The sequence below is a fragment of the Zingiber officinale genome, chromosome 5B, assembly GCF_018446385.1.
Source record: "Zingiber officinale cultivar Zhangliang chromosome 5B, Zo_v1.1, whole genome shotgun sequence".
Lineage (NCBI taxonomy): Eukaryota > Viridiplantae > Streptophyta > Magnoliopsida > Zingiberales > Zingiberaceae > Zingiber > Zingiber officinale.
In genome coordinates, this window is record NC_055995.1 from 19,119,435 (window position 1) to 19,130,427 (window position 10,993).

General features: G+C 35.0%; 1 protein-coding gene across 1 annotated transcript; it reads right to left on the reverse strand.

The window, feature by feature from the left end:
- Positions 1 to 1,906: 1,906 nt before the first annotated feature.
- Positions 1,907 to 3,299, reverse strand: LOC121986547 (mannan endo-1,4-beta-mannosidase 5-like). Its single transcript, XM_042540512.1, has 3 exons — positions 2,958 to 3,299; positions 2,560 to 2,877; positions 1,907 to 2,479 (listed from the first exon to the last, which is right to left on the reverse strand). Exons 1-3 carry the CDS (start codon positions 3,297 to 3,299, stop codon positions 1,907 to 1,909), a joined length of 1,233 nt encoding a protein of 410 aa, XP_042396446.1.
- Positions 3,300 to 10,993: the final 7,694 nt, after the last annotated feature.

The window sequence follows — 10,993 nt, forward strand, 5'->3', positions numbered from 1 at the left end:
TAAACTTCTTTATACTAGATCGGCCAAATAAAGGTCGATTGAACATAAGGCTCTAGGCGTACGCCCGGCCGAGCAAAGATCGGACGAGCTTAAAAATACTTATCCTTAGGAAACTCTACATATACTGTCATCCGAGCAAAGGTCAACTTGGTTTAAATTACTTGATGCCATGTTGTCCCTAAAATAATGCTCTAACATACATGATTTATCATATGGATCCTTCAATAGATTTTTGGCATATTATGAGCACTATATTATTCTTTGAATATATCTTGGTAGTATTTAATATATGATAAAGTAGATTGATATAATGACAAGCAATACAACCAACCTTATGGATCGACTGAGATATATTCAGCGGACAAGAAGTAGATAACATTATAACAACTTACTAGAACTTGTCAGGGAATATTCATTTGAAGCCTTCTTCAAAGGTTATTATGTCTTTCATAAGTCAATTAATCATGACAGCATATTTTCTTAACTGCCTCAATAATGGCACGAAGTATAAACGACAAAAGAGGTACATCTGTGGGTAAAAAAAATTCCTCGGGTTATCATTGTGGAACACCTAGATTGTACTTGTTCCCATCACTTAACAAACTCCGACACAAGGGGTCACCTGACGATCACGAAGGTTAAGAGAGGTAGAATATAAAGGGGGGATCTTCTCCGTTAGCAAGGTACACAATGAGCATCATCTAAACCTTACTCTCACGTATATCCTCTATTGTTCTTCTTTGCCCACTCGTTGAAAAATGTACTAATTTGAGCATCGGAGGGCCTTGTCAGGGACCCCTTCCTTGGTCTTTGGTCACTAATGCTTTGTTGGATTATCGGATTATGCGCAGGATCGTTAAGGAGCTCCATCGCTGATTAAAGAAGTCTTTCGCTGGTCAACAGACCATCCACCTGAGTCAGCGCACCATCTTAATTCCTAGCCTTCAAACAAGATCAATAACTATTTTATTTTGATCTCAAGCCCAAGATGCACATTCTAAGGATGGATCGGATGATATTGGATTTATTACACATGGTTTTACCTTCGATTTTGTAAGAGATTATTTTTACAATTTGAGTCTATAATCTCATATATATTCACATCATAATAGTTTTAGCAAATCGGACGTCAAACTTATTTATAAATATTTATTTCATTTACCATCTTGTTATTAGAAGTCAAGTAGTAATCTTTAACATGAAGCATGATACATCCACAACAAATTAAATGAGGGTCAGTGAGCTAGGTTAAAGGTTTCAAAAATAAATTTGATCTAATTTACTCAAAAAAAATTAGGTTCAAGTTGAGTTTAGATTGGAGGGTTTTTGAATTGGAGATTTTAAAATCGAATTTGGGTTGACTTGAATTTAAGTTTTAGTGAGTTTTTTGAGGCTAAATTAAATTTTATTTTAAAAATCAAAATACTTTTGCATATCAATGTCAGAATTATAACAATGAAATATTGAGATAAGAATGAAAAATTATAGAAAAAATAGTAAAAATAAATTATTTTTAATCGGGTTATTCTGGTGAGGTTCGAGTTGGTTGGATTCGGGTTCGAATTTAGGGATTTACAGTTATATTTGAATTTGTGACAAATTCGAGCCGGTTGGAAGTTTTTATAATTTTTTTTCAATCCAATCCAGATTTGATCCGATTTGATCCATAGGAATTGACATCCTAATCGACTAAATGATGTAGCCAAGTGGTCTTCCAAATTCATAATTATACTCCTGATAAAACGATGGAATTTTTCCTGATTCTAATTAATTTTATTGCATTCCGAAAGAAAATGAAGCAGCGGAGAAGAACTTTTATGCATGATTGCAATTTACAATCAGAAAGAAATTAAAAGTCCCGTTACTCTCCTCGATCTGATGCCGACATATCTCTGTTCGTGGTCAGTCACGCTCGGCCGGCGAGCGCTCTCATATCGTCGGAATGCTTCTTAATAATCGCAGCCACCGAGGGATTCTGCGGCAGCACAATCCCAAAACCGTCATCGTATTTCTCCATGCCCTCCGGGAACAGTTGCCAAAACAGTCCGCCCCCCAAAGAGTAGCTGACGCTCGCGATCCTATAAATGGTGTCGTACAACGCCGAGTAGTAGTTGTTCCGCGACTGCTCGGAGTAGTCCGGAATGGTCTTACTCTTCCCGAACTCCTCCACCACCATCGGCTTCTGCAACACCGTCATCGAGTCATTGGAATGGCTCCACAGATACTGCCGCATGAACTCTGTTCGATTCTCCTCGCTCTGTTTCGGCAACCATTCATCTGGGTAGATATGGACGGTCGAAAAGTCAATCTCGTTGACTTGGTGAGCAGTGATGAAGTCGGTGCCCAATTGATATGCATTAGGGTTGTATCGTTGGACCTTGTCCGGGGTGGAACTCCCATAGAAGCCATACATCCCTGTCCCGAGGAGATGATTGTTGTCTACGGACTTGGTGTATGCCGCCATCTCTTGTATCCACGCCTACGTACAAATTAAAGATATATATGACCGTCATACATTATATATATATAAATTAATTATATTAATTTGGAGGTACGCACGGTGAGTGTTCGGCCGGAGATGTCGGCCTCGCAAGTTGGCTCGTTCATGAGCTGCCAAGCCATGATCGTGGGATCATCTTTGTAAGCTACATTGGTGTAAGTGTTCACTCTCGTTAACACTTTCTGTACGTGATTCTTGTAGTATTGCTTGATGGTGGGATTGGTGTAGAAATCATCGTCGGTCGATACATTTGCACCGGCAGCGCGAGCCCATTGCACGTACTGTGCTCGGCCGCCGAGGTCCTTCCAGTTGTTCACCAGGGGCATGATCAGATGGAACCCTTGGTTTTTAGCCTCCGATACCACGAAATCCAGAGCCTGTACGGAATTAATTAATTAATTAATTAATTATATATATAATATTTCATATTTTGGAATGATCGTTTGTATATACGTACTTTGAAGACGTTTTCGTTGTAAACACCCGGCGACTGCTGAAGCGCCCCCTCGCCGCCGTCATTGTAGGCCATGGTCCGGCAGACGGAGAGCCCCGCGGCCGCCGCCTCCTGGAACGCCGTAGAGACCCTGCTGGCTTCCGGAGACGGCGACGACGCCGCTTCGATCATCATCCAGTAAGCGTTGAAGCCGTTGAAGAGGAACACCGACCCGTCGTCCCTCAGAAACTGGTTGCCCTTTCTCGACACGAAAGCGGTCGCCGGAGTCATAAATACGGCGCCGGCTATGGCCAAGAGCGCAAGCAGATAGCAACGATAAGGGAGCATACTCATGTGTCCTGCCATTTTCGCTAGCTGTTAGAGATGGAATAAAAATTGTGACTATAAATAGGAGAATGATAAATCTAGTTTAAGGAAGTCGTAATGAAAATTGAGTTCTTGCCACAGAAGACAAAAATAGAAATGGATATATATGATCGAGAATAAAATCTAGAATTAATTGCACAATATAATCAATAGATCATACGTTTGGTGTGATGGTATTCATGGAAATGAGGCTTTTACTGATTGTCAAAAGTGTGAAAATAAATCATTAGTTACGTGCTTTACTATCATTGAATGAAATAATTAATCCATTAAAAAAAAGTTTAGGACCAGAAATTAAGGCAAGTGCAATAAATTCTGAAGGAATTTTTTTTTATATATAAAGAAGGATTAAAACTATCTTAGGTTAACACTTGATTATAATTGATATCATAAATTAATTGATTTAAAAATATAAACAAAATAAAAAAATTATGTGAATATTAATTTTCTAAAAATATGTAATAAAATTATTTAATATTTAATACATTTAAAAACATTAAATAAAAATATCATTGAAATGATGCTCTCTCATATTTTTTTTAAAATCAACAATATTATAACCAAATTAATTAAATATTATTTCATTATCAATTTTTTCAACTAACTCATGATTAACCTGTCAATTAAATAAATATATTAGATTTAGTATATAAGTAAATCATATAATTTTAATTCTCAAATATTGCAACCAATGAATTATTTTTCTAAAATTTACAAAAATAAATTTTTAGGCCAAAAATATAAACTTGAAAAATTCATAAACATCATCTGTAAATATTATCGCAATTCACATAATCATAACTAAATATTTGACATAATTTTAGAGTTATCATATTTTACCTCAAAGTCACAATTTCAGAACCTACAATAATAAACCAATCAATAAATAATATTAGCTCGATACATGAGTTGAAAATCAAACTAAATCAAACGGGTAAAATTTTCACTCAAGGCAACCCACAAATCGAACAATACAAGTTGGAATCAAGCTTCAAAATTCTCAAAATCAGTTAAACTGAGTACACAAAATTTTTAACAATCGTCTATTGAAAAAACTCAAACCAAGGATCAAGAATCAAGATGAAAACTCCTCAAAAAATGAAGCAAAATCGATTTGGGTCATAATAAAGTGATTACGTATATGATCCAAATTCTAGGAAATCGTTGACAAAATGATTAAAATTGAAGGAGAATGACTCACATATGACCTGCATGAATTAACTTTTAGTTTTCACCATTTCTTACTAAATATTTTAATTCAAACCTTTTCCGGTAATTTTTTTTGGATGGTAATCCGTTGGAAATTAAAATGAGGAAAGAATTAATAGAAATAATCCATAAATTATTGAGACTGGATAAAAAATTTAACAAACGAAAAGTAAAAATTAGGTGGAGCTAGAGCCCACCCTAGCCCATGGATAGCTCCACCCATGGGAGTGGCTCAACAAGCCATTGACCATCACAACCGATGAAGGTCTTCTTCTTCGCATCAAACAAAAGTCATCAATCGTGCATGTGAAACTCGAACATTTGAATTATCCAAAAACCAAAAAAAAAAAGCAAATGATTAGCTTGGTCTTATTCTCAATTTATTTATTTTAATTATATTTTATAATGTTTGAATTTTTATTGTGTTTTGTTAGTCATATCCACTCGCACTTTTATTCTTTTTTCATAGAATCATCAAACGTTCTATGTAAAATTTTTTATTAAAAAGATGTCTTAGCTCATATAAAATGATACATCTATCCTCTCTCATTATTATTCTATCTTCCGTCTAAATGAGACATATTATATCAAATATAAAATCATAATTACTATACAGTTATAACAGTTATAATTTTATAACTACTACAACTAAGATGTCATATAATTACATCAGCTACGGTTCCATAGTTGTGTATCCATAGTTGTTACACAATTATATTGATAATTTAGCCAACTTGTTCTCATTATGTAAATTGCGAATACAAGGCCCCACTATAAAGCTCTTGGTAGCTACAATCAAAACAAGATTCAGTAAAGATTTCAGTAGCGGTGGAATTTGCGCCCACGGCTACTATCATTGTTCCCTCCGCTTGAACTGCTACCATGGTTTCGCCCATACTGATGGTGGGTGGCTACAGGAAAGCCAAGTTGTTGCCTTAAATAATTGGCACCATGGCTGCGTCAAGAGTATGCCCCCTTCCATAAATCATGGACTGAAAGGTAGACAAAACAAGAAACACATGGCAAAAGGAAAACATGGAGGAATCAATTATCAATATACACAAGTAAATATCTCCAACTACTTTTTGTCTTTACAACTAAGAATTTTATACCTGAGCAAGCCCTAGGGTGAAAGCACCATATGGACCTCCAAGGACATCATATCCAAGCCGAGGTGGATAGTTTGGAAGCAAAGCAGCTTCCTAAGCACTTAATGCTGGCTCAACTTATTTACTATCTGACGGAGGCTTTGCTAGTGAACAGTCAAGAACATCACCTATTCAGGACAAATAATATGCAACATGGAATGATAATTAGAAAACATCCAAATTTTCATAATAAAAAATGCAAAACAAAGAATCACCATCTAATTCATATTTCTCAGTGTGCTCCAGTGCCTTCATGAACCTATCTTTCAAATGCACAAAACCAAATACCACCTTTGTGATTTCACCATGACACTCAAATATCACAAATATTTATTTTCCAATGCACAAGAATCAAAGTAAAAAAGGAAAAGGAAAAAATAATGTGAGAATAAGCAATGAAATGAAATTATATTGACAACTAAATAAAAAATGAGCAAAGCAATCATGTTTACAAATGTTATCACAGAAATTATGATAGAATTCTACTATTAAATAGAAAAAACACTTACTTCATGAAAAGACTATTAGTGCTACTGCAAGCAGAACATAATAGTTAATTACACTATGTGAAAATGTGAAATAGACTTCGCCACTGTTTACTTCGGCAATTAGTAATTACGAAGTAATATATGATAATCAACTTCGATAATAAATTTAATGCAGTAAATTTGATTTTAGACTTCATAGATTTAAAAATATGAGTCTCGCTTTAATTTTATTTGATATTTTACTTCATAATATATATTTGATGAAGTAATAAATTATAAAATAAAATTTAAATGTCTAAGTGTTGAAGTAATAAGTGAATGGATTAAAATTTATGATAGGGCTTGAACCGGTTTATTTTTTTCCCAACCCCTGTTAAAACCTAATTATGCCGATCAAAGCACTTCGATCCCATCTTATTTTTCTCCTTCGCGTTTTCTTCTCACTTTTTTCTCCCCGACAACCTCACTTTTTTTTCCCCGACGTGCGACCCAATCCCTAATCCCCCATCGCCAACCCCTTTTCCCCTCTCTTCTCCGCTGCCCAACCGAAACCCTCGCCGACTTCCCCTTCCCTCTTCCCTCTTCCCTCTGTCTCCGCCGAACGGGATCGCCATCAGCCTCAAGGACGATTGAGTGCCATCACGTGGGAGATTCCTCCTAGGGCATCACAGTCGAACGGGGAGGGCTTCAACCATCTCATTGGCGGCACGGAATGGCGAGGCGAGGGATTCCATCGATAGAACGAGGACGGGAATGACAAGGGAAAGGCAAGTTCATCTTCATATGTTGGTATGAGTTCTGTGGGTAAAGGAATAGGTATCTAGGGAAGTTAATATGCTTGTCTCGGAAGTGTGATTGACGGGATGAGTTTTGCTCCGAGTTCTTCGTGCCGATATGTTTCCTATGGTGATGTTTTTCTGGATTTCCGATGGGCTCTGGTATTGGTAGATGTTTTGATGGTATTTTTGGGTTCCTCTTGATGGATTTGTGTTCGGAATCTAGTTCCTGGTGGTTTCGGATAGTATGGTGCCTTCTCGTTCCATTGTTCCCGAGGATTTCGGACAGTATGCAATTGTTCTAAGTCTTGATCGAATTGTTTTGTTCGTTCTTCAAGATAGCTTTAAGTTTTGGGACATATTGGGGTTCTCACCAAAGATGTGTCGCATTCCTGTTCTGCTCGTATTCTGTGAACATATTTTGGATCAGTTACAAGGTTGTTCTGTTTTCTTAACGATGCTTTCGTATTTTGGATGAAATTGTTTTGTTTGGATTGGATTTGTGTGATATCACTTGAGGATTGTTCGGCTTCTTCGGATAGCTGCGGGTTTATGTGAAATCAATTTGTAGTTGAACCATTTTGGTAGATGGCTGAGGTTGGGTGATTTCTGTTCGAGGTTATGTGGTGTTTGTGTGTTTTCGAGTTGATTAACGATGCAATGCCCCCTTAGTTCTTGCTGAAGAGTTTTTGAACAGGTTGACAGTTGATATGCGTTTGATTGTTGAAGTTTTCATAGTGATTTTGTTGTGGTTCTGCTGTGGTTTGCTGTATGGATTCGTGTAACGAGATTTATGTTTTCCATGCTAGTTTCAATATTGTGTTTTGTTCTCTATTTTGATATACATGATTTATAATGTGACATGTTCTCTGTTATGATATGTATGATTTATATTGCAATCGGTTCTCTGTCTCTCTTATTAAGTTCATATTTATGACTAAATATGTTATGTTCACCTTTAGTATTTCCATGTGTGGCCTAAAATTTGGAAGAGATAAGTTCTATCTTAATTTCAAATAATTATTAACCACGTTTCATGCTTTATCCTACCTGTCTTCAGCCTATAACTATGGTTGATCTAAAACATTGGTGGGGAAGGGAATGATAGTTTCCAGAATCCAACTTTAGAAGTTTATTAATAGTTCAAATAATTAAATAGCTAGTAACAAAGGTCCCTTTGCTGATCTCAGTTTTCCAAATTTCATTATTATTTATTAAAAAAATGCACGTGCTTGCTGAAGATTTCTTTGCTATTGAAAATGAAAGTTGTTTGGGTTCTAAGCTTTATGATTAACTTTGCAATTTCCTTAATTTCCAGTAACATCTGCCCATGTATATGTTTGGTAAAATATTCTCTGTTTTGATATGTATGATGCATAGTATAATCTGTTCTCCATTTTTGATAGGCATGATCTATATTGTGTATTGTTAGGTTATGTAGGTTTTGGATATGGGAAGGTCCTTGCGAATTGGTATATTTACTGAATGAAATGGAACGATTATGCATGATAAATTGCTTACAGTAAAATGTAGGTAGATTATGGTTACTTATGAAGCTAATTGGATGAGTATGAGCATATGTGGTAGTAGTACGGGATGGGTGCCCCGGGATGAGCTCCGGGGAGGGCCCTTCCAAACATGACGGATATTGACCGAAACTGTTAGCTTCAGTTATATAACTGCATGTCTCCTAGAAGGTATCTCTAGGGTCATGGGACTGATTGACTGGCTCAAATGGTGGTTATCACTTTGTGACATATTCATCTTATTGGCTACGTAGGCTCTTTTATATATCATATTTTTCTTGCTTTATACCGTATTTGGATTTATGTTCTATGCCTACTAGTTATTGTTTCTGCTACTTTACGGATGACATGTCTTTCATATGAGATTATACTTGTTGGGTTCATAAACTCATGATGCATACACTACAGGTGAGGGAGAAGTTTCCCAAGATGTTATAGGGGGCATACAGATGGAGTAGACGAGGAGGCGAGATGCATGCACGAAGGCTTATTTTTCTTATGTGTCTTTTTCATTGTACGAGGAGTTGTGTTGTACTTTCCGGTTCCTTTGTGACCCTTTTATTGGGATGCTACTGGTTATATTGGGTATAGTGGTTCATTATGTTGGGTTACAACTTTGATGCAATTACAGCATATGTCTAGAGGGATATCCTTCGATGATCATGGGTTGATAAAAAATAAAATTATGAGGAAAGTTTCAGGATGTTTCAGTATGGTTGCTAAGAGAAGATATCTTACGCTTTATGAAGATGAAAGAGATAGGTGTCAGATAAATTTTAATTTACATGGGGTATGTTATGTGTTAAATACAATATTTGTTTATATGGTTTGCTTTGTTCGCAATATTAGTTCACATGCTTTTGCTTTGGTTTACATGGGGTATATTTATATTTTTCATTACTTTGTCATTACCTTGCAGTTACCTTTACAAATACTTGAAGAAAGAAAAAGGAGTAGAGTATGTGTCATTTGTGGATCCTGGTCACATTCCTACATGCGGTGTGGGTGAATAAGATAGTAAATTGTCACAACATATTGCTGCTCAGTTGAGAGCATCGAACAGAGGTAACATCTGCTTCATCCTATATAGCACTAGGTAAGATTTTAATTATTTATCAATTTCTACTACATGCTAGTCAATGTTATATTTTTATTTGTACAGGTACCATTGGATCTTGACTATAATTAATGAAGATAAGAATATGATATATTTATTGGACTCTTTGAGTAATAGGAACTGAGACTATGTTTGGCAAACTATTGTGACCAAGTAAGTAGTAGATTATACTAATTTTGAATGTATTCAATTTATTATAGGTTGTAAAAATAATTTTCTATTGTTTATAATGTAGTGGGGTCAAGATATACAATGCATCAAGGGGTATTTCAAAAGGATCAGGTTTTAAATAATTGACAGTATGTATTATGACTATGTATTTAGACAACAATTAATAATTTTTATTATTTAGATCGTGACTTCTGGCATGACATTTTCAATTTCATTAGGAGTATTTTTAAACAAGATGGCGGTGTTGAATGTAGATATTGTGTGATGCGATACATGAAAGAGATAGTCTTGGATGAAGATCCACAATTGGAGAGAAAGGTGAATTCTTCTTTATGAATATTTTCTTTATAAAATATTGAGTCATTTTTTATTGATCCTCAAACTTCTATTAATGTTTCAGTTTGCAGCATCAAAAAATAAACAGTATTACAATCAATCTCAGTATGATGAAGTCAGAAGTGAATGGAGTGAATTCGTCTACTTCTATATAGGTGCCTAAGTGTAGGCTGTGATATAAATTTTAGACATGTATTTAGAGATTTATGGATACAAAAGTTTTTGGGTTATGGTTAAACATGTCTTATATGAATACATTTTTGGATTGTATTTGATACATATTTGTGATATATTTGTTTAATTTTGGTGATAAAAGATATTGTGTTGTAGTAAAATATTATAATATAAATTGTTGTCAATTAAAATTGTATTGTAGTAAAATATGACCAATTACTTTGATACTATAAATAAATGATGAAGTAATACAACAAAAAAGACTTCGCTAAATTTAAATAGTGGTGTAGTTAAAGAAACTATTTACTTCACTACTGATTAAATTTATGAAGTAGTTCGTATAAATTACTTCGTTACATTGAATTTTTTGTTATAGTAAAATATACTCTATTACTTCTATACTACTATGAAGTAATATAATAATAAATACTTCAACCAAGCCAAATTACGCAGAAGTAAAATTAAACATTTACTGCACCAAAATTCAAAAATTGTGAAGTTGTAGATCTATTTTACTTCGTCAAACAATGAAACCTATGAAGTCATAGATCATCAACTACTTCGGTCTTTTTACAAGTCTCGATGAAGTAATAGAGTTTTTTTACTTCGAAAACGGTCTGATTTTGAACCGGTTTTGGACCGGTAATAGACTTCGGTAAACATGTGGTGAAGTAAAAAATTGACTCTTTTACTTCACGTGCGTCTACTTCGGTAATTATCTACCTATT